At 40.5% G+C, this 23,464-nt stretch overlaps 2 protein-coding genes across 3 annotated transcripts in view; both read left to right on the plus strand.

Annotated features, from left to right (window-relative positions):
- LOC144005888 (transferrin receptor protein 1-like) overlaps nt 1-20,945 on the plus strand; it is a 99,223-nt gene extending 78,278 nt beyond the window's left edge. The window contains exons 2-19 of one of the 2 annotated variants that reach the window (XM_077504344.1): nt 1,523-1,631; nt 3,083-3,132; nt 5,429-5,666; nt 6,359-6,542; nt 7,062-7,287; nt 7,435-7,557; nt 7,666-7,761; nt 7,964-8,103; nt 13,392-13,540; nt 13,642-13,761; nt 13,847-13,932; nt 14,045-14,108; nt 14,264-14,331; nt 14,421-14,482; nt 14,619-14,712; nt 14,796-15,017; nt 18,428-18,580; nt 18,733-20,945. In XM_077504344.1, coding sequence (XP_077360470.1) covers nt 3,100-3,132; nt 5,429-5,666; nt 6,359-6,542; nt 7,062-7,287; nt 7,435-7,557; nt 7,666-7,761; nt 7,964-8,103; nt 13,392-13,540; nt 13,642-13,761; nt 13,847-13,932; nt 14,045-14,108; nt 14,264-14,331; nt 14,421-14,482; nt 14,619-14,712; nt 14,796-15,017; nt 18,428-18,580; nt 18,733-18,975 — 2,301 coding nt within the window. In that variant the 5' untranslated portion in view covers nt 1,523-1,631; nt 3,083-3,099 and the 3' untranslated portion in view covers nt 18,976-20,945. The remainder of the gene's footprint in view (nt 1-1,522; nt 1,632-3,082; nt 3,133-5,428; nt 5,667-6,358; nt 6,543-7,061; nt 7,288-7,434; nt 7,558-7,665; nt 7,762-7,963; nt 8,104-13,391; nt 13,541-13,641; nt 13,762-13,846; nt 13,933-14,044; nt 14,109-14,263; nt 14,332-14,420; nt 14,483-14,618; nt 14,713-14,795; nt 15,018-18,427; nt 18,581-18,732) is intronic. The other variant, XM_077504354.1, reaches the window with a different exon arrangement.
- A 1,909-nt stretch (nt 20,946-22,854) lies between these two features.
- tnk2b (tyrosine kinase, non-receptor, 2b) overlaps nt 22,855-23,464 on the plus strand; it is a 276,182-nt gene continuing 275,572 nt past the window's right edge. The window contains exon 1 of the mRNA XM_077504399.1: nt 22,855-23,229. The gene's annotated coding sequence lies outside the window, so the exon portion shown is untranslated. The remainder of the gene's footprint in view (nt 23,230-23,464) is intronic.

Raw genomic sequence — 23,464 nt, forward strand, 5'->3', positions numbered from 1 at the left:
CATTTTGGATAAATGATATGCCCAGGTGTCTCGCCAACCTGGCCCCCCAAGGCGGCGGCCATTTTGGCCAATTGATTAGGTATGCCTGTGATTCTTGCCAGGATATTCCCCGACCTGAACAGGAAGTGACCTATATCAACAGAAAGTGACCTCATATCAACAGGAAGTGACCCAATTTCAACAGGAAGTGACCAGTAAGTGACCTTAAATCGACAGGAAGTGACCTGATTTCAACAGAAAGTGACCTGATTTCAATAGGAAGTGACCTCATATCAACAGGAAGTGACCTAATTTCAACAGGAAGTGACTTAAAATCAACAGGAAGTGACCTAAAATCAACAGGAAGTGACCCAATTTCAACAGGAAGTGACCTGATTTTAACAGGACGTGACCTCATATCAACAGGAAGTGACCTAAAATCAATAGGAAGTGACCCTATTTCAACAGGAAATGACCCGATTTCAACAGGAAGTGACCTAATATCAACAGGAAGTGACCCAATTTCAATAGGAAGTGACCTGAAATCAACAGGAAGTGAGCATGCTAGTGCTGAGTTAGCATGCTAATGCTAGCTTAAGCATGCTAATGCTAATGTTAGCTGAGCATGCTAATGCTAATGTTAGCTTAGCATGCTAATATTAATGTTAGCATGCTAATGCTAAGCTAGTATGCTAATGCTAATGTTAGCTTAGCATGCTAATGCTAAGTCAGCTTAGCATGCTAATGCTAATGTTAGCTTAGCTTGCTAATGCTAATGTTAGCTTAGCATGCTAATGCTAATGTTAGCATATTAATGCTAATGTTAGCTTAGCATGCTAATGCTAATGTTAGCATATTAATGCTAATGTTAGCTTAGCATGCTAATGTTAGTTTAGCATGCTACTGCTAATGCTAAGTTAGCATGCTTATGCTCATGTTAGCTTAGCATGCTAATGCTAATGTTAGCATGGTCATGCTAATGTTAGCATGGTCATGCTAATGTTAGCTTAGTATGCTAATGCCAATGCTAAGTTAGCATGCTAATTCTAATGTTAAGTTAGCATGCTAATGCTGTTAGCTGCTTATTAAGTTTGCCACTCCTTACACCATTGCTACTCAATTCTACCCTCCTTACTTCATTGCTTACTTATTTCTTCTCACTTTACTCCATTGCTTACCCGATTACTTGCTACTTCCTCCATTTCTTACTTGATTTCTTCCTTGTTTTCTTGTTTCTTGCTGATTTATTTTTACTTTTGTGGTATTTGTCTTCCTTCAACTGCTTCTAGATTTCTGGATGAATTTAAACCATTCCAACTTCAGCATGTTAAGTTCATTCCATGTCATTCAGTATCATTCAACATCATTCAACATCATTCAATATAATTCAACACCATTCAATATCATTCAATATCATTCAGCATCATTCAACATTATTCCAAATCATTCCACAGGTATTCATTCAGCTCTCCAGCCTTCACACGCCATTTCCCCAGAAATTGCATTTCTAGTTTAATATGTTCTTTTTTTTTTTTTTTAACAGTTGCATAGCCGTCATATTTTCGGGACCGAAGCACCGTTCTGGATCATTCCAGTCCTGAATCTTTTACCGGCACGTAGTACTGGACCGTTCCGGCGCACTTTCACCCCTGGTAGGGATGCAACGATAATGCCAATATCGTGATATTGCAATATTAAAACTGCCACAATAGCGTCGTCGTCATGTCACAATCTTAACAGCATTACATCTGTTAAAAAAGTCAGATTGAGTTCCATTTGTGCAGTTCTAGCACCTACTGGTGGCTATTTTTTTTTATTTTTTTTTTATTTTTTTTTGTGCAGTTTCATTTTCATAAGGCATGTTTTGGCCCTTGTTTTCTATGTTTAAAATGCACGTCCAGACCACAATGCTTCTTTAAGTCAAGAGAATCCTTAAAGTGTGTTTTTAATGGGGTTGTGAAAATATAGTTTTACTTTTAGGATAATTAATTATGTTCAAATGTTACTTTAAACATTGCCTATATAGTTCATACAGTGAAAATGTAGCTTGGGACAGTTTTGAGCTTTGGGATGAATTATTTCAAATATAATTGATCTCGGGGAATGTTGTTTCAATAAGTCCTACCAGCGCTACAGAGCAGATTCTGGTCGAGGTACCACACTAATTTACTTTTACCTCTATCGGTCTGCCTTTTTTATTTAATAGGTATCTTGTTTGGTTTCTTGTTTATCTGAAATTCATCATTGCTTTCATAAGACTGTCCTGAGAAAGTCTTTCACTGAAAGAAGCACTTGACTTGACCCTCAGATACACTCCTTCCACCCAGGAGATCACTGGTTTTGAATTGAGAAGTATAAATATACGTAAGAGTTACATTTCAGTTCCAACTGTTTTGTTAAATTTGACTCTTTCTTTGCGTCGCTTCAAATGAGTGGGAAGCCAATTATTGCGTTATTGTATCATTCTGGCATTGGAGTTCCCATGGAGCCTGTGGTGAACAATGTACTAAAGTGGAGTCTTTTGTGTGCTGAAACAACTGTGCCTTTTTAGTAAGCTGCAGAGGAAAGTGGAAGATTTGTTTGGGGAAGCGAGATGCAAGCAGGACACTGCATTATTCTCAGAAATGAAAAATTAAAAGTGTGCTGCACTTACTAACATATTTTAAGTAAGATTTCACATCAAATGTATTCAAAATGTAAAAAAACAAACAAACAAACAAAAAAAACAACCTTTGAGCCATTCTGGTCCATCACCCAACACCTGTCACTGAACGTGCACCCACCCTGACACCCCCAAGATAAGGTGATGACTTGAGGGGCCTTTGATCTTCTGTTGCCTTTTGAATTTATCGATAATTTTGGCATACAAGTGCCACAATTTATTGTTACAAAACACAGACGGCGGTGTCTTGTAGCATTAAAAGTTTTCATGCACAAATGTATCCAGTATTTTATTTGCTTAGTCATTTGTCATCGTTTTGATACTTTGGGATTATCATTATTATTATGCTAACTAATCTGTTTCATATGATCTTTTTTTTTTTTTTGGTTGTCCAATCCAAGCTTGCTGTAGGACATGAATTGTTTGTTTTACTTTTTTTAGAGTTCCGACAAGCAAGAATGGACCAGGCAAGGTCAACAATAGCAAAAATTGTGAGTATTTTTACATTCATTGTTATAGAGTTGTCTTGATTCTACTGTATATGTGGTCTGGTGCTTTTTTGATCCTTTACAAAATGAAACGCACCAAAAAATAGCTACCTAAATTAAAAGGATGCAACTTTCAGTTAAACCAAATTTTCAGTTGAATGTCATTTTTTGGGGATGAATGGGTATCTATAAGACATTGTGTTGGGATATATTAAAAAAAAAAAAAAATGTGGAGTGTTGTGAAGGTGCAATGTTACAGTTAATGTGGTGACAACATTCAATTATTGTCATGTAAAAGAAGTGAAAGTTTGGGTGTCCCAGCATAAAAGATATTTTAACAAAGTGTTATGCCAAATTTGATCACTAGAGTTCGCCATAGCTGATATATCCATCCATCCATCCATTTTCTTGACCGCTTATTCCTCACAAGGGTCGCGGGGGCTGCTGGCGCCTATCTCAGCTAGCTCTGGGCAGTAGGCGGGGGACACCCTGGACTGGTTGCCAACCAATCGCAGGGCACACAGAGACAAACAACCATCCACACTCACACGCACACCTAGGGACAATTCGAAGCTCCCAATTAACCTGCCATGCATGTCTTTGGAATGTGGGAGGAGACCGGAGTACCCGGAGAAGACCCACGCGGGCACGGGGAGAACATGCAAACTCCACCCAGGAAGGTCCGAGCCTGGACTCGAACCGGAGACCTCAGAACTGGGAAGCGGACGTGCTAACCACTCGACTACCGTGCCGCCCAGCTGATATATCATCCAACCATTATCTACCGCTTATCAAGAACAATTTTACAGTTTCACACAATCATAACAAACATAATAATGTATGAATGTGAATAATGCCGTTTTCTCAAGTGAAAACATTTCACTAGAGGTTGGCAATAAAGTGGCATTTCCCAAAAGCTGCTTATGTGCAAGATAATCACTATTATCAATAAAAAAATAAAATTAAATTAAAGCGTCCACACAAGAGCAGCATGCAGGGTGGGCCAAACTCCTGCCCACCCTTGTAGTTCTGCCACTGATGTTGATTGCTTCAGTTTGCTGTCTATATTGTAAATGGATTAATGGGCTCCTCTGAAAGTGTGGCCCAAAATGAGGTAAATAATAAATAGCACCACATCAGCCCCAAAAGATGGCGGCTCATTGACATCAATTACAGAAAATGTACAGACTTTAACGTCACAACCTTAGATTCTGTAAGGATTTACTGGAAATTACATCAATGTTGAATTTCCAGTAACCCAGCTCTTCTGCTATATATTCGGTCTTCGAGAGGCTTGTTTGGTTCTCTTTTTGTCCAATGCTCAAGATGCGTGGATGCTATGCCTGAAGTTCAGATTGATTTGAGTAACATACTTGTAGTAGTGATGAGGGGAGTCTTCTTAGCAAATCAAACTCCAAACTGTCTCACTTTGAATTTTGTCTTCCACCTAGAAGGAACTTGCATCGACACAAGGCTAACACGACACATGAACTCCACCAAAAACAAACCCAAGAATGATGCAGGTTAAAATGCAACAAGATGTTTTCACAAGGAGTAAAAGTGTTCTTTTTTTTTTTTTTTTATTATTACTACAACACTAAAACTCAAATCAACTACAAAAGCAACTTCCATCGACTTGATAAATTGGAATTGTAAACACATTTTCATCCGGATTTTTGTTGGATTTATCATTTTATTCAATTTTGTATTAAAATGTTTTGTATATGATTTATCAGTGAGTAGAAACATTTCATTTATGTTTTGCCTGATATCACATTTTCATATAAATATTACTCCTTGTTATCGAATTATGGCTTAAACTGCACTTACTCTGTAAATTTGATTAATAAGTGACCAGAATACATTTATTGCTTAATCTAAGAAAACCCCTAACAGTTTCCACATATAGTAAATGAATGATACGCTTCCATCCAGCTAGGTTTTTTTTTTTTTTTTAAATTAACAGCCAGGATATCTGTCGAACAAGTTAAATTATCACTAATTCAAAATTTGGCCAAATTATGATTAATTTTAGTCTTAAGTATATTTCTGTTAACCTGTTCAGTTTAGCTGGCTGTAGTTAAATCAAATTGAAGATAATCTGTAATCTATTGAGTGAATTGATGTCAAATACAAATCTACATATGTTGCAGTATGACAGTAATTAGGTAAAGTATGACAAGAATACTTGCCTGTGACTCTGAATTGATGTCAGACTTAAAAGAATCTTTGAAATTCATAGGTTTTAGTCACGAAATGTACCGGTTGGCTAATTTATATTCTTCTTTTTCTGCTATAGTTCAATGGAGAACCGCATTCGTACACGCGTTTCAACTTGACCCAGAACATGGAGGGTGACAACAGTCACGTGGAGATGAAGCTTTCATCTGAGATGGATGAAGAAGTTGGTGGAAATGGAGTGGGGGCCCACCTCAATCATAACCCCAACCACAAATCCTACATGACTTCAAAACTTGGACGCACACCTAAGAACCTTTGCTTTATGGTTGTAACTATCCTCCTCATCTTTATCACTGGTAAGCCGGGTCTGGTGAATGGAGTCGGTGGCATGATTTTGTTTCCCATGTTAAATTTGGATCTAAACTGGTTTTGGTGTTGCCCATAGATTAATAATGATGTTTTATGTACAGTATAAACCTCAATTCCAGTGAGTTTAAGATGTTGTGTAAAACTATTAACAACGGAAAACAACGATTCCCTTTCAATCTATACTCAATTGACTAAAATAGATGCCCATGTGTTCGCTGAAATAACGCACGCATCTTCAATTTCACTTATTGAGTGTTGTTCAAAGGAAAGGTGATGCAACACAGTGATAAACATGCCTCTGTCCCAGCTTTTTTTGGAACGTCCTGCAGGCATCAAATTCAAAATGAGGGAAAATTTTATTTACATTTTGCACACCAACTTAATTGGGATTCCCCATTAGTTGGATTGTAATCAGAAATAAGCAAAACTCAATTACTTATTGAACCTGTCTTTACATTAAGGTATTTGGCTTATTGTCTGAAATATGAACTGCGAGTTGCAGTTTTTTTGTTTTTTGTTTGCAGCATTTTGATTCAAAGTTATACGATCTGCACAGTATGTATTGCTGATGCAGCAAAATTACAAAACACAAAATATTCTACTGACTCATTGTTGGGTTGTAATTTAGTGTGCAGACTTTTTTTGTTCTCATTTTAAAGTATAGTACTGCTACTTTCAGGGTACTTGATTGGCTACTTGGTCCATCGCAAAAGAAATTTGCCTGACAGCTGTGCAACCAGTATGGACCAGCCCGATCAGCCCATCTTTCACGAGACAGGAGCTGCTCCCCTCATGGCCTGGAGTGACGTCAAGAATGCATTCGGTCAGAAATTGAGTGCATCTAACTTCCAAACTGCCTTCAGGTGAATGTAAACCATCCCCATACCTTACTCATGAGAGTTGCTGTGAAACAGTTCACTAAAATGGAAAAATCAGTATCGGAAATCTATATTAGAAAACACACACAAATCAGACGATAACACATTTGCGCACGATTTTTCGGTTTAATTTCATTTTAGTCATTTAATTCATTTGGAAAATAAAAAAAACACAACATCAAACAATAATCTTTGATATTGAATGAAAATGAGCAGAAAGAAGACAGGTCTTTATTTTGTCATGGGTCAGTCAAACATCCATCCATCCATCCATCCATCCATCCATCCATCCATCCATCCCCTGCACCGCTTTTTGATTATTTCACTAGGTATGGTGTAAACACAGGATTCCTCTTCAAAAGGATACCATACCTACAAATGGCTACATTTACATGCAGTCAATATTAGAGTTAAGGTCAAAATTCCAGTTTTTATATATATTCCCACACATACACAAACAATTCTTTCTTATCCTAGTTTTTCAAAACTTTATCTCCCCCCCAGTGAAGTGTCAAGTGCTAGCCATCGGGCTGGTTCCTCAGGTGATGATGCTTTGGCAGACAAGGTGATCAAGAAGTTTCAAGAGTACGGCATGAAGACCTGGACCGACGAGCACTTCATTAAAGTTCAGGATCGCCCACTTTCTGGCTTCAACAAAGTTCTTTTCAAGAATGGCACAGAAGAGCGTCCAAAAGGTTTTCTGTCCTATAGTGCTAATGGAAATGTAACGGTAATTACACTTCTTTTCTTTTTGTTTTCTTTATTGAAATTAAATTTAATGTCTGTGGTGCAAAATAAACAAACACACACAAAAAACAATAACTGCATGTGATACCATAACAATAGTAAGAAATGAATGTATTTTTGTCTCATCCAGGGAGCTGTCCTGTATGCCTACTTTGGACGGGAAGGTGACTTTACATTGCTGCAGAACAAAAAGATCAACATGAATGGCAGAGTTATGTTGATCCGAGCTGGAAAGATCAGCTTTGCGGAAAAGGTGGGCTGGTACTAGTTGTTTAACTATCCCAAACCGCAATTGTGTTTTCTAATTGACAATCAACCTGGAGTACAGTATTTAAATAACTGCTTTCATTCGTGTTTCCAGGTAGCAAATGCTGCCAAAATGAATGCCTCTGCTGTACTGATCTACAAAGACCCTACTGATGTTCCTTCTGAAACAATCACTGAGCTCTTTGGACATGTGAGTCTGGACAGTGGACAGTTGAGAAGGGTGTACAGTTAATTTGTTTGATTGTGATGTAAACGTATTGTAGACATTAATCATGCCTGTTTGTGAAATGTGCGCTGGCAAAAAATAATGACAAGACAACGAGGTGTTGAATCTGAAACTGTTATGTCCTAACCTTGCTGTACCTCTCTATGTTGCTTGTTTCTTCTCTAAGGTCCATTTGGGTTCAGGGGACCCTTATACCCCTGGCTTCCCCTCATTTAACCATACCCAATTTCCACCTGCAGTGTCATCAGGTCTGCCAAGTATCTTGGCTCAAACAATCACTGCACAAACAGCCACCAACATTCTTAGGTAAGGCTTACAAAGCAGTTAAATATTTGTAAAGTTAAAGTGATTGAGTCCTTTTGCCATTTTCAGCAGTTAAAAACAAAAGTCTAGAATTCATTTGATATCTTCATTATTTTTTTTATCAATACCTTTAACTCATTCACTCCCAGCCATTTTCACAGAAGCAATCCCGTTCGCTCCCGGCTGTTTTACTGAATTTTGACTGATTTTGCAAGGCCCACAGAATATTGTGTTCTATTGTTATAAAAACCTGTCAAAGGAAAGATTAAAGTCTCTTCTTTCATCAGGAAAAAAAAAAAGTATGTTTCTATCTGTTTCCGTTTTGTAGCAATTAACATTAGAAGAGAGCTAAGTTTCATCAGTTTTCACAAATCTATTTAAAATTCTAAGTAATTTAGCTTTTTTTTTTCTAGATGGCCCTGGTTGATCTCCTTTGCTCTGCTGCCACCTGCTGGCCGTTTGTGTAATAACTACCATTTCTGCAACCATTCTTTGCAGTTGAGAGGCTGCATCAAAGCCTTCTTTATGCTCTAGCATAAAAAACAAAACAAAAAAAACAAAACAAAAAAAACGTATAAATACGTCTTTGGGACACTTAAAACATTAAAAAAAACATTTATATGTTATTGGGAGCAAATGAGTTAAAAACACATTTAGCCACTTACTGTCGACTGAATATGACGTTACAGGTGCTCAGGAAACAGGTAATGACCAATCATGACCCACCTGTTTTCTGGGTTTGGTCATGTGACACTAGCAAACTGAGCCATGATTGGTCATTATCTCATTAATTCTAGACAAAATATAATCTTATGGCTGAGAATGGATCAATGAGTCAAGTATCCCTTCAAACTAGCTCGAGGAATGCTAAATGTATACAACAGAAGTTTCCAGACTTTTTTCTTCAAGGGCCATATACAGAAAAATTGAAGGACGCAACAGTCACTTTGGAATTATTCAACTTCAACTAAAACGTATCCATCAATCAATTATACTGTATATTTAGTTTTATATGTAGTTATTCTGAAAAATTGCCTCATCAGAGATGTTAAAGGTGACAAGGGAAAAGGCTGAGCATTTTTCAGGATTTTGGGGCGGCCTGCAGCCCTCTATCCCACTAGAATAGATCTGCCCCTGCACTGAGCAGCAGACACATAAAATCTCCACTTTCAGCACTTCTACATTTTAAAAAGCAGTTACTTACCCCGGGATTACACCGGATGCGTGTGCGTTGCGTCTCCGCTCCGCTGCGCCTTGACTGTGTGCTCCGGACGTGTCAATTTTTTGTCCAACTCACACCGGCTGTGCACAGCTGCGGTCCGGCAGCTCCGTCGCCGACAACTTCCCGCCGTGTCTTGCATGATTGCGCGTGATAATGTGGCATTAAAAATAACGACAAAGACAGAAAGTCTATGCTCAATAGAGGAACAGAAAGAGAGGTGGACTTTCTTTGACTGAACTCACCGTCCACTCCTGCTATGACGTTCCATGCAGCATTCCTTTTTAAGTTGTCCTTATAAAATGGATGTGCCGTGTCATATCTAATTTTGTTGCTTTCCACCTCGGTTATAAATCTCTCCTTGTCCATGTTGGCCGGTGTTTAAACAGTGAATTAAGCGTTAAACATTATAACGTTTTGCTGACATGATTGCAAAATAGGAGCTGGCGAGTGTTTTATTCTGAAAAGTAACCAGAAATTTATTTTGAAACTGCGTCGGTCTTCCTGTCCTGCTCGATGTGTTCTGTGCTAGCTTGCCATTTGCCGGAGCCCGACGGATACGGCATCCGGCAAAAATAGAAAATAGGTCTATCTGTGCGGTCGACACGCAACGCACACGCAGCCGGTGTAATTTGAACCATTCGAATGAATAGAACCGAATTGGCTGCAGCCTGGAACGCACCGCAGCCGCACCGCACACACAGCCGATGTAATCACCCCGGGGTCAAAATGCAACTCACCCCCAACCAGAATCTTGCTCCACCCCTCACTAATATTTGAAAACGGCACTCAAAGGGGGGCGAGGGTTGGTTGTGGTCAGGTTGTGATTAACAGCAGCAGTGAAAAATGCAATCAAAATAATTTCTACACTACTTCAAGCTATGCTAAATAAACAAACCAAATCTTATGCTATTAAGTCACTAACTTGACAATATTGTAAAGATGTTCGCAAACGCTACTATTCCAACTCGGCGTGTAAGGAGGCGTGTACGAGACTTAGCTGGTGAGTGGCAGAGCAACTAAGTCAGTTTCATGGAAATGAACATGGAGAAAAATGTCAAAATCTGGTATATACCACGGAAGAGGCGGGACTGTTTTTGCACATCAGTTTTGATTCCGGTTCCGGTTCGCAACATGTGGGCCGCGTCCAGGGCCGGCGCTAGCTATTTTGGTGCCCTAAGCATAAATGTTTTGTGGTGCCCACCCCCCCCAACACTCCGTCCGCACTGTAGTGTAGTTTGCTTTCGGGGCAATAACAAAACTATATCAAATTTATTGTAGTTACTATTATTGAATAATATATATTACTAGAATATCATTGCCATCTAAGTTAAGCTTGTTCAGTCAGTGGTTAATGTTAGTTTAATGTCTTCTGTTAGCTTTTGCATTTGTCTAAATGTTGCGAGCTAACGTTAACACAAAGCTTCGTCAATTTTGGAAAACTTAGCGTCCTAATAAGTGCCCCGAGCTTATCTTGTTTTCATTTTTCATGCAGCATTTTGTGAACGGACACCTGTCTCCGGAGTATCCCAATCTTGTGCTTGCTGTACAAGTGTTGAACCAGACAAGGGAGCAGCTCGAAGGCTGTTAACCTTAACTAAATCCATGGCTAGGGTGACATAAATATTTTTTTTTTATGATGGACAAAGAATAACAATGACTGATCTGACAAAAAAGACAAAAAAAACCCACTTGTGTTTAGCTAGCTATAAACACCGAGGTTTAGCTAACTTGCTGACCTAACAGTAATCCTCATAATTTAAAGGGATACTTTACTTATTTAGCCGTTTCTGGCAGTCAAACATTACTATTTTGCCTATAATAAATGTTATTATATTTCATTATTTTTCATGTACAATTAGTAACTTTAAAAACACATTTTGCAATTTGCTGTCGACTGAAAATGACATCACAAGAGCTCAGGTAACCAATCACAGCTCAGCTTGTGAATGTCACATGACCAAACCTAGAAAACAACTGATCTGTGATAGGTTACCTGAGCCCTTGTGATGTCATTTTCAGTCAACAGCAAATTGCAAAATGTGTTTTTAAAGGTACTAATTGTACGTGAAAAATAATTAAAGTATCAAATTAATTACAGACAAAATATTAACTTTTTATTGCTATAATGGGCTAAATAAGTGAAGTATCCCTTTAACAATACTAGACTAATATAAGTAAGAAAACTTACCCGGCAGTACAAGAGCACGACTGGTCCATAATGCTGTGCTGGTTGCATCTGAAGTATAGGTCATGGGGTTTTCTCAGATTTAGCGTGCGTCCTGTATGTTTCCCCTTCGCTGGCTAATTTAATATTATGACTATAACCCTCCACTGCATATTGTAAACCTTTTTGCCTCGATCTGGAGGATATTACACTGGTATTGCTCCAAAAGAAATCACTAATACACGCCGGTGTAAGTCTTCCCGTCACGGCTTGTGCTGTCGGAGTCACCAAGCTTGACGGACTAGCAACAGTAACTAAGGGGGGGGAGCTTATGCGAAAGGTCAATTATGTGAAAAAAAATATTGACAGATATTATCAGTGTTTCAGCTCAGAATTTTGTCAGCAGAAACAGCAGGGGGGATGGAGGAGGGGCGTGCATGTTAAATTTGCGCTTGCTAAAACAAATGGGTTTCAGGAGCAAAGTAGTGACTTCGGTTCTACTTTAGTCAACAATTTAACAATGTACTCACGTTTTTTTTTTATCAGTCTTCATTCACAAATGTGTCCTCATCTTCTGTATCCGAATTGAACAGCTGAGCAAGTTCTCCTTCAAGCATGCCAGGTTCCTGCTCGTCATTATCAGACTAGTCTCGTTACCGTGTGGCTGTTTAGCAGTGATGCTTTCGCGAGAACAGGCGTCCACAATCTGCCTCCCAGTTTGCTGAAAGTGTGTTCGCCATCTCTCATCCAGCGCACAAAGGCTGCTCGGAACTTTAATTTGAACGCCAAGTTTACACCAATGTCCAGCAGTTGGAGACTTGTAGTTCCTTCGTTAATCCTCAGAGAATGATGACCAACTCCCCCCGGGATTACACCGCGCCTGAGCGTTGTGGATTTTCTTGCTTCCTCCACTGATGTGGAATTCTCTTGTGCCTCCATGTACAAACACGTAACTGATTGCAGTTTAAATTCCTTGGCCAAACTGATGTTTAACCGTGCAAATACCGGCAGTATTTTATTATCCGTTCCTGCTTGGTCTCATGGCCGCACATCACCAGGTGGGCTCCAAACGGGGTAGACGAAATGAACTGCAGGAGACAGGAGGTCACACTGCAGTCTCGTGTTTTATTTTATCTCTCTTTTTATTCACATTCTCGTTTAATCTTCACATTTGAGTACATTGAGTACATACAGCCTCAACTCTCTTCCGCGTTCTTCCTGCATGCGTGCTTCCAAAGTCACACGTCATATGCATTAATTCACACTGGCTCGAGGAAGAAAGCCAACCAGGAACGAGCGCCCACCAATCAGAAACGCTCAGTGGCACAGCAAAATTTGCCCCGATACCTGCCTGGAAAGATAACGTCTTCAGAACTCGGCACACTCAAAAGGCTGGCTCGAAGGAGCGGCAGGTCGGATTGAAGGAGCGGCGCTGTGCTGCTGCTGAATGAATAGAACGGAAACGCTGATTATAATATGTATATATATATATATGGTTTTTTTTATCAATAAAGTAATACTTTATTATATCATATCCCAGACGTCTTTGCAGCAGAGTTGTTAATCAAGTTGGACCTTGACGTGGCAAAAGGCAGAGCAAACATTTATTTTTTTGTACTTAATTATCTTTTTTCACCAGGGCATTATGATGAAAACAATTGTTATTGTTCTAACTATAAATAGTTTCTTTGCAACTTTGTATATCTAGAAAAGCTGTATATAAAATATTGTTTGTAGTAGTATGTGGGTGCTTCAACACTTCCACTTTTTCTACCCCCCCCCCCCTTTTTTTTTTTTTTTAACAGCCTTTTGAAACTGTGTCAATTGTTATGTTTAGTAAATTGTCCCATGGACCACTAAAAAACTGGAAAGCCACAAACAAATGTATTGTATGCTCTCCCACAGACAGTTGGGGGGAGAGCCTGCACCACTAGAGTGGGGAGTTCACAAATTTGGTGATGGAAACGATGTCATTACTATGGAGGTGAACAACGTTCTTACTGAGAAAAAGATCAACAATGTTTTTGGTGTCATCGAAGGCTTTGTGGATGCAGGTGTTCATATCTTTTTATTCACCAAGAGAGATACTGAAAATAATCATAACTAATGTGTTGATGTTATCAATTCATACCAAATGCATGTGTGTTGACTCTAGATCGATATATGGTGATCGGTGCACAGAGGGATGCCTGGGGTCCAGGTTTTGCTTCGTCTACTGTTGGCACCGGTGTTCTGTTGGAAATGGCTCGTTCAATCTCAGACATGCTCAAGAAGGGTAAAATGTTTTTGACATCTGCGGTTTAGTTAGTGTACGATTGCTGAAACCTCGACAATTCACTCTGATTTTATCCTTTAAATAGATGGGTTCAAACCAAGGAGGAGTATTGTGTTCGCAAGTTGGAGTGCTGGAGAATATGGTAGCGTTGGCGCCACCGAGTGGCTGGAGGTTGGAATGACATCCTTTTTTTTTTTTTTCTTTCCTCCAGCAACATCTCTGTCATGATACAATTGTACAGTGATATTAAATTTGTATCCTCTGATCTGTTTCTTGTTTCCAGGGCTATCTTTCGTCTCTTAGTTCAAAAGCCTTCTCTTACATCAACCTTGATGGGATTGTAGCTGGTATGTATTGTAGTTGGTTGTGCCATCATTTCAATTTTTATCGCAAACATCCCTTTCAAACCATTCTTATTTGGTTTGTAAATACTACCTACTCACTACAAATGGTCATTTGTACGTATTTTCTTGACTTAATGAATAAATAAACTCCTTTCCAGGTCACAAGGGTTTTAAAGTAGCAGCAAGTCCTCTGATGTACAGCTTGATTGAACGCACTCTCAAAGAGGTAAATCTTGAATAGTGGGATATTTTAAGAGGTCTCAAGATGATTTTAAAATTTTATATATAACAATACATACAATGTTTACTCCTCAGGTGGGCCTCCAGGATAAGTCCCTCTTTTCTCAATTTGGAAACGGCAAATGGGAATCTAATGTGTATGTTTAGTTTATGTTTAGTGTGTTGTATGTATGTTGTATGTTTAGTACGAATGTGTGGTTATCACAGTGTTGCTTGCAATGTGGAAGCTTGCTGTCTTGAACTCCACATTGAGAAATTTTCACGTCTGTTTAGGTTGGCACCTCTGAAGATGGACAATGCTGCATATCCTTTCATTGCCTTTTCTGGCATTCCGTCCCTGTCATTTCGATTCACTTCTGGCTATTTAGTAAGTCCATTCCGTAACATACAGTAAATAACCATATCTGTTAAATATGTGTTGGATGTATCTCAAATGTGCTCCTTCCTTAGGACTATCCTTATTTTGGCACATTGCTCGATACCCAGGAGAAGTTGATCACTGTTACGTCCAACCAGCATCTGCAGCTGGCTGAAGCAGCTACCAAGTTTGCAGGTCACATAGTGCTGAGATTGGTCCATGACCATTTACTGCAGATGGACCTGACAAAGTATGACAAGATTATTCGTATTCATGTGGCACAGATTAACAGGAAAGTCAACACTGTACAGAGGGTAGGTGTCCTTTTTATCAGTTTGCTAATTTGAGTGGAGCTGATTCATCATATCAATACAATCAACCTCTGCTATTCACAGGGAAGATGATGTCATGGTCCGTGAATAGAAAGAAAAAAAAAATCTGTGAATACTTACCAAGAAATAACACAAAAAAAAAGCAATAAACAAAATATATATAATAATGTAAAACAAAATGCAAGAATAAAGAATAAATATTAAATCACTTTTGGCCAATTGAAACCAATGAAAACTATTTTTTTTTAAATGGTTTACTGGTTTGCTGGGAACGTCTGGCGGAATCCCCTGTCAGAAAGAGTTTCAATGCGCACCTCCGGCAGAGCTTCTCCCTTGTCTCGGGGGAGGCGGGGGACATTGAGTCCGAATGGGCCATGTTCCGCGCCTCCATTGTTGAGGCGGCCGATCGGAGCTGTGGCTGTAAGGTGGTCGGTGCCTGTCGCGGCGGCAATCCTCGACCCCGCTGGTGGACACCAGCGGTAAGGGATGCCGTCAAGCTGAAGAAGGAGTCCTATCGGGCCTTTTTGGCCTGTGGTACTCCGGAGGCAGCTGACAGGTACCGGATAGCCAAGCGGAACGCGGCTTCGGTGGTTGCTGAGGCAAAAACTCGGACATGGGAGGAGTTAGGTGAGGCCATGGAAAACGACTTCCGGACGGCTTCGAAGAAATTCTGGTCCACCATCCGGCGTCTCAGGAGAAGGAAAGCAGTGCAACATTAACACTGTGTATAGTGGAGATGGTGTGCTGCTGACCTCGACTCGGGACGTCGTGAATCAGTGGGGGGAATACATCGAAGACCTCACTTCCACTGACATGTCTTCCTTTGAGGAAGCAGAGTCTGGGAACTCTGAGGTGGGCTCTCCTATCTCTGGGGTCGAAGTCACTAAGGTGGTTGGAAAGCTCCTCGGTGGCAGGGCCCCGGGGGTGGATGAGATCCGCCCGGAGTTCCTAAAGACTCTGGATGTTGTGGGGCTGTCGTGGTTGACACGCCTCTACAACATCACGTGGACATCGGGGACAGTGCCTCTGGATTGGCAGACCGGGGTGGTGGTCTCCATTTTTAAGAAGGGGGACCGGAGGGTGTGTTCCAACTACAGAGGGATCACACTCCTCAGCCTCCCTGGTAAGGTCTATTCAGGGGTGCTGGAGAGGAGGGTCCGTCGGGAAGTCGAATCTCGGATTCAGGAGGAGCAGTGTGGTTTTCGTCCTGGCCGTGGAACAGTGGACCAGCTCTACACCCTCAGCAGGATCCTCAGCAGGATCCTCGAGGGTGCGTGGGAGTTCGCTCAACCAGTCCACATGTGTTTTGTGGATTTGGAGAAGGCGTTCGACCGTGTCCCTCGGGGAGTCCTGTGGGGGGGTGCTTCGGGAGTATGGGGTACCGAACCCCCTGATACGGGCTGTTCGGTCCCTGTACAACCGTTGCCAGAGTTTGGTCCACATTTCCGGCAGTAAGTCGGATCCGTTTCCAGTGAGGGTTGCACTCCGCCAAGGTTGCCCTTTGTCACCGATTCTGTTCATAACTTTTATGGACAGGATTTCTAGGTGCAGCCGAGGCATTGAGGGGTTCCGGTTTGGTGGCCTCAGCATTGCATCTCTGCTCTTTGCAGATGATGTGGTGCTGTTGGCTTCATCAAGCCGTGATCTCCAACTCTCACTGGAGCGGTTTGCAGCCGAGTGTGAAGCGGTTGGGATGAAGATCAGCACCTCCAAATCCGAGACCATGGTCCTCAGTCGGAAAAGGGTGGCGTATCCTCTCCGGGTCGGGGATGAGATCCAGCCCCAAGTGGAAGAGTTTAAGTATCTTGGGGTCTTGTTCACGAGTGAGGGCAGGATGGAGCGGGAGATCGACAGGCGGATTGGTGCAGCGTCTGCAGTGATGCGGACTCTGTATCGGTCCGTCGTGGTGAAGCAAGAGCTGAGCCAAAAGGCAAAGCTCTCGATTTACCAGTCGATCTACGTTACAACCCTCACCTATGGTCACGAGCTGTGGGTCGTGACCGAAAGAACGAGATCCCGGATACAAGCGGCCGAATTGAGTTTCCTCCGCAGGGTGTCCGGGCTCTCCCTTAGAGATAGGGTGAGAAACTCGGTCATCCGGGAGGGACTCAGAGTCGAGCCGCTGCTCCTCCGTGTTGAGAGGAGCCAGCTGAGGTGGCTCGGGCATCTGGTTCGGATGCCTCCTGGACGCCTCCCTGGAGAGGTGTTCCGGTCATGTCCCACCGGCGGGAGGCCCCGGGGACAACCCAGGACACGCTGGAGAGACTATGTCTCTCGGCTGGCCTGGGAACGCCTTGGGATCCCGCCGGAGGAGCTGGTTGAAGTGGCTGGGGAGAGGGAGGTCTGGGTTTCCCTCCTAAAGCTGCTGCCCTCATGACCCGACCTCGGATAAGCGGAAGAAAATGGATGGATGGATGGATGGATGGATGGATGGATGGATGGATGGATGGATGGATGGATTAAATCATACAGTTTGGGTAAAATGGAAAAAAAAATGGTCAGAATACGTCATTTATCAATTTTTGGTAGGGATGGCCGATACCAGGCCTTATTTCAAGGTATCGGTCTCACGATGGCAGCCGATACCAATGTTGGCTGCCCTCAGTTTTATGATCAGTAATTACAAATTAGGTGAATAGAAAATTACCATGAATTTTATCCAATTTAAAGGGAAAGTGCTATATTGGGATATATATCTTTCTTTAAAATCATGTCGGTTATGTGCCGAAGGGTTGGATCCCATAATGCAGACACCGATAAGATTTTATCTATTTTATTCACATCGAGAGGCAGAAACCCAGAGGACAGTTGGACAATAATCCGGCAAACCACACACAATTCCCAGACTGCACACACAGACAGTGAATCGTAAAGCACTAAAGAATGACATCACATAGGTCCAGACATCACCTAAAGGATTAAAGGTTGACATCACGAACATCACGTTTTGTAAACAGATACTTGTTACATCAGTACGTAACAGACACTGTTACATCAGTACCTAAACAGACACATAACAGGTTATGAACTCTGGCGCATGCGACCCAGGCCATGACAATGTCATTGTTTTTTGGGGGTAAGTTTTAGCTATCAAAAGTACGAGTCGTATTGGTACTTGGTATCAGTATCGTGACTACTCAAGAGTTGAATACTCTTGAGTAGTCACAAAAGAAAAAGTCAAAAACGTGGTGTCGAACATCCCTATTTTTAATTTCGTGTAGTATTTTTAGTTTCTCATTGAGTTGTTTAATGCACTCCAATGGAGCAAATGATAGGATAAGATAGGAATTTTGATTTTCAGAATCGAAAATACCATTTGTTGATCCTTCATTTGTGTTGTATATTTGAAACAAGTCCATCAATAAATATATAAGTGCATCCCATGTGTCCAGGAGCAGCCAAATCTGGTTCCCACCTCAGTGCATTGGCTGATGTCAGCCTCCGGCTCTTACAGTCGAGCCTCTCGTAACCTGATGAAAGACATCCAAAACAGCGACTTGAGTCAAATTGAGATGTGCCGCATCTACAATGACCGCATCATGTCGGTAAGACCTGCTGAGCTTCATCTCCTTCCTGAGGTCTTGCTTGTGAAAGTGAATGCATGACAAAGAAAATGGTGACATATAAAAAAAAAACAAAAAAAACAAAAAACAAAACAAAAACAAAAACAAACCTCATTTATCCCGCGTCTCTCCAGGTGGAGAGGAACTTGCTGTCGGCGTATGTGTCTGCCCGAGAAAGCCCTTTCCGTCACATCCTGTTCGGCTCTGGTCCGCATACACTCAAAGAGCTGTCCAACCACCTTGATGCCCTGAAGACAGACAGTCCCGAAGCTGACATCGACCAGTTCCGCAACCAGTTTGCCTTGGCAACATGGACAATTCAAGGTTGCGCCACTGCATTAGCAGGGGACATGTGGTCGCTTGATAACGAAATCTAATTGACTTCCACCCCGCGCTCTTCCTTTAGTAATGATAATGATGATCATAATAATAATAACAATAATAATCATAGGTAAATAAATACATAATAGTAATAATAAACATATTGATGATGATAATAATAATAATAATAATAATACAGTATTTAATAATCCATACCAGGTAAAAGCCACCTCATCTCCCTTAGTCTTCTCTTTAAAATTACACATTTTACACAACACAGTACATAATCACAGTATGTTTTGTTCGTTTCAAATTTGTGGTGTTTCATCGATCACATTTAATTACTTTGGTGCTATTGTAACCACCTTCAAATGCAAATATTACTTGGTGGACTTGCAACACAAAATGGGCATTCTTTTCAATCTATGGTAGTAATTCTTTTCTATTTCCTGTAGTATCACAATTCAAAACCAGTAACATGCTGTTCAAACCTAATATATTTACTGTATTCCTTACTGTGCAAAAATATCGTCATATTCATAATTACAGGCTTTCTTTAGAGGTCATGTGGTAGGCCTGTAGATCAAAATAAGCATATCGTGAATGGCATCTTTTGATACATTTGCCACACAGAACATTAATAATAAACCAAAATAAAATGAAACAATTCTGAAAAGTCAGAAAAAAATAAAAACAAAAAAAAAACAGGGAGAGGGTCTTTTACCAGGTGGCACTGAAACAGAAGTCTATTTATCGTGTTATTTATTCATCAGTGACAGGGTTCACTATAAATATTTTTTTAATTGCCTTTTATAGAGAATGTAATTATCGGGAGCAGTGCCTTCCATAATTATGACAGTCATACTGTCGAAATGACAAAAGCAGCATCTGCTAAAAGAAGTATACACACACCAACAGCCAGCAGTGAGCGCACACAAGAGTCCTCGACTGACGCTGAATCGAAACATGTGCTCACGTGTGCACTTCTCATCCTGGCGCCATTATCGGAAGCAGCGTCTTCCATAATGTGGAAACCAAGAAGGTAGTTTTTGCCTACCACTGTGTGTCTGTATCGGAGGCAGTGCCCTCCATATTTCACTGTAGGGGTGGATGATTGTATTATCGGGGGCAGTGTTTCCCATAATTTTTGTATATATTAAATCAGTGACATCAACAGCGCAATACATCCTCTTGCTCAACTTCGGATTTTTTATTTTTTATTTTTTTTATGTTTCCCTGATTAGGTATTTTCTTCCATTGTGTTTCTGCTCAGTTTTTTTTTTTTTTTTTTTTTATAACTGTTTGAAGAGTGTGTTTTGTACTAAGGTGAGTAATCAGAATCATTACTCTGGCAGCATTTTTCCTCATTTCAAATCAAACTGACAGCATGTTTTCTCATTTATATGTTTATGGAAGTGAAGTGATTTCCCCCGAATGACCCTTGAGGACAACAAATGTCACAGATCTTTTTGCTGCAGTTAGGTTAATCTTTTTTGGTGCCTTTGTTTTTGTTAATGAAAGTCTCTTGTGCCTAAACGCATCGCAGCTTCTTCTACCTGTTGTTTTCCAAGGGTGCAAAATGTTGGTTTATTCTTTTTTACATCTATGTGTGCAGTATGTCTTTGGCCCCCATTCAAAGACACATTCATACCCGTTCTGCCAAAATCAAAGTTACAGATGCAAAATGTTATCACTCATTTTTACATATGGTAATGGTTTTGATGTTCATCAAAAGAGAACTGAAAGGATAGTGATTTTATTTACACAAAATATAAGTAGAGCCAAATTGTGTCATTGTTTTAGCTCACTAACTTAAAATGATCTGATGTTCATTGCTTACATATTCAAAAGTTGGCAAATAGCTAATAACGTGCTGATTAAATTGATAAAGTGATCATTTGAAAAACAAAGTAATGTATTTTTAAAATATCTTTTCAAAGCAACAGCTTCCAAATGTATGCAACTTTTTGTCATTTTACATTTCTGGACTGCAATAAACAATCACATCGCTGGTAGCAGGCATTTAGCTATTTTGTTCACCTTTAATGAGTGGTCTTAGGACAGGTCTGCATCTGCATGATGAGCCTTTTGTGGTCTAGTCAGTTATTTTATACAGTAGCCTACTTCTGACTCACTGAAAAGGAGGTACCTCTGCATAATGTTGCTGTAATCCTTATATGGCAACTGCAAATGTTTTATATGCTTCTTAAATTTGAAAGTTGACATTTCAGTCATGCTTTTGAAGTTCAAATCCATCATGATAGTGTACAAAAGCAAATATTTAACAAAAAAAATTAAAAAGGTGACTTATTGAAATACACTACACCCGCTTGTTGTGGTTTAGTGTGCACAGAAATGATCATTAAACATAATAAATCATGTAAACAATTAATACTCATTTTTTTGTAGCCCCAACTCACTCAGTACTAGCACTGTACAGAGAAAAATGCACGCGTCGGTGAAAGAAATATCGTATTTGGCCAGATGATGGCGACAAAGTAAACTGTACTGTACTGTATGCGTTCCCTGGTCGCGTGTGAGCTGCAGCCAATCACAGACGACAAATGATCACGCACACGTTCACTGACATTTATGGGTAGTTCGGAATCTACCATGACTCAAACATGCTTGTTTTTCAAGACGTGTAATTACCACTGATCTATATGACTGGATAGCCGGTAGGCCAAGACTTTTGAAGCCGCGAGGCCGCCATATTACTCATTTGAGACAGTACTTAGTAGAAATGGCATAATTTATGAGGTTTTAAATTTGTTAAACATAAACAAGACGACTTCAGACATTTTACAACTTGTCTTAAAGGCACTGTCTGCCAGTTTCACTCTGGAAAAGGCACTTTTTAAATACAGGATTTAAACAATCAAACTACTTCTCAACTTACATATCAGGGCTTGTCTTCATTTCTGGTGGTGAGTTCGTCCTAAACCCGCACCCCCAGCCCCCCCAGCCTGTATTTTGCCATTTTGTGTTTGTTTTGTAAACAGCGGGACGTTTCTGTGGGAAGACAGTGTTTACGCCCCTCCAGCCAATCGCAGAGCAGGGGCGTGGTGTGTCGCAAACGGGGCCGGGCGAACGTGTTGGCTGCGTGACGGCACTCCCGCGGCAATTTGACAGCACGCACATTTTTTTTTTTTTTTTTTTTTTTACTCACTCATTCACACATGTAAACTTCTGTGAGTGAGTGAGTGAAAAAAAAAATCCGTGCGTGCTTTCAAATTGCCGTGCTCTGCGATTGGCTGGAGGGGTGTAAACACTGTCTTCCCACAGAAACGTCCCGCTGTTTACAAAACAAACACAAAATGGCAAAATACAGGCTGGGGGGGTGCGGGTTTAGGACGAATTCACCACCAGAAATGAAGACAAGCCCTGATATGTAAGTTGAGAAGTAGTTTGATTGTTTAAATCCTGTATTTAAAAAGTGCCTTTTCCAGAGTGAAACTGGCAGACAGCGCCTTTAAATACATGTATACATTATATGCTTAATGATGTTTACAGGAGGAAACTTGTATATTCTTTTTATTAAAGAATTATAGCTATACTTCAACAAAATATGCCTCTTCCAAATCTAATATTGGGGTATAGGTAAGAGCGATTAAAGAAAAAGGGGGTCTTCAAAGCAGCACATACCGTTCACTTGTTCATTTATTTATTTATTTATTTATTTATTTATTTATTTATTGGTTATCAAGTGACAGTCATATATTTAGATCGATGTTAATTAATTAGTACATATAAAAAGTTAAAATATTATATAATACAAACTCGCTATACGTAAATCATATTCCTGCACTGAATGCAACAGGCAAACTCCGGCATGTCCCTTTAAGAGTGGGACGAAAGAGTGAATACATATCAAAGATGATGTATACAAACATATCTCACTTCGTGCCGATTGTAAACATCACAAAAGACAACTCCAAACTGAAAATCCAATTTACAGTCCCTATGGCATATTTAATATGACATGTATGGCTAAAAGTAAAATAAAAATACTGAAATGTGCACCGAATGCAGGTCCACGAATTGCTCACAGCGTGATAGTTTTTACGCTTAACGACGATCTTTGAACGGTACAAAGACGCCACAGAACGGACGCTAGCGGCTTCAACGCTGTCTTTTAGGGCACGACTCTTACGTAGTGCCGAACAATTCTACATATTGAGCAGCCAATATATCCAGGCATTGTCTGGCTCTAGCCGCTGAAACCATCAAATGCGTCAGTCAGTTTGGAGCAGGCGTGCTGGGCTGTCAGGCACACCGGAACTGGGGGTGACACGAGCCGAGATTGACAGGTATGTGCACGCGCACAAAACGCCAACAGGAATTAACACATGTTGACATAATGAGCAATTGAGCAGTCTTGCAACACACTGCAACTTAGTAAACGTGCTTTTTCTTTATAAGAACCCCACCTGTAGTGTTTGGATAATTTATGGCAGGATTAGCCAACAGGTGGGCGAGTGGTGCTGTCACTACTGTATTGTGAAACACAAGGCAGTACTTAGTCACACGTAACATGACATCGGC

The sequence above is a fragment of the Festucalex cinctus genome, chromosome 1 (genome assembly GCF_051991245.1).
Source record: "Festucalex cinctus isolate MCC-2025b chromosome 1, RoL_Fcin_1.0, whole genome shotgun sequence".
In the NCBI taxonomy this organism is placed as follows: Eukaryota; Metazoa; Chordata; class Actinopteri; order Syngnathiformes; family Syngnathidae; genus Festucalex; species Festucalex cinctus.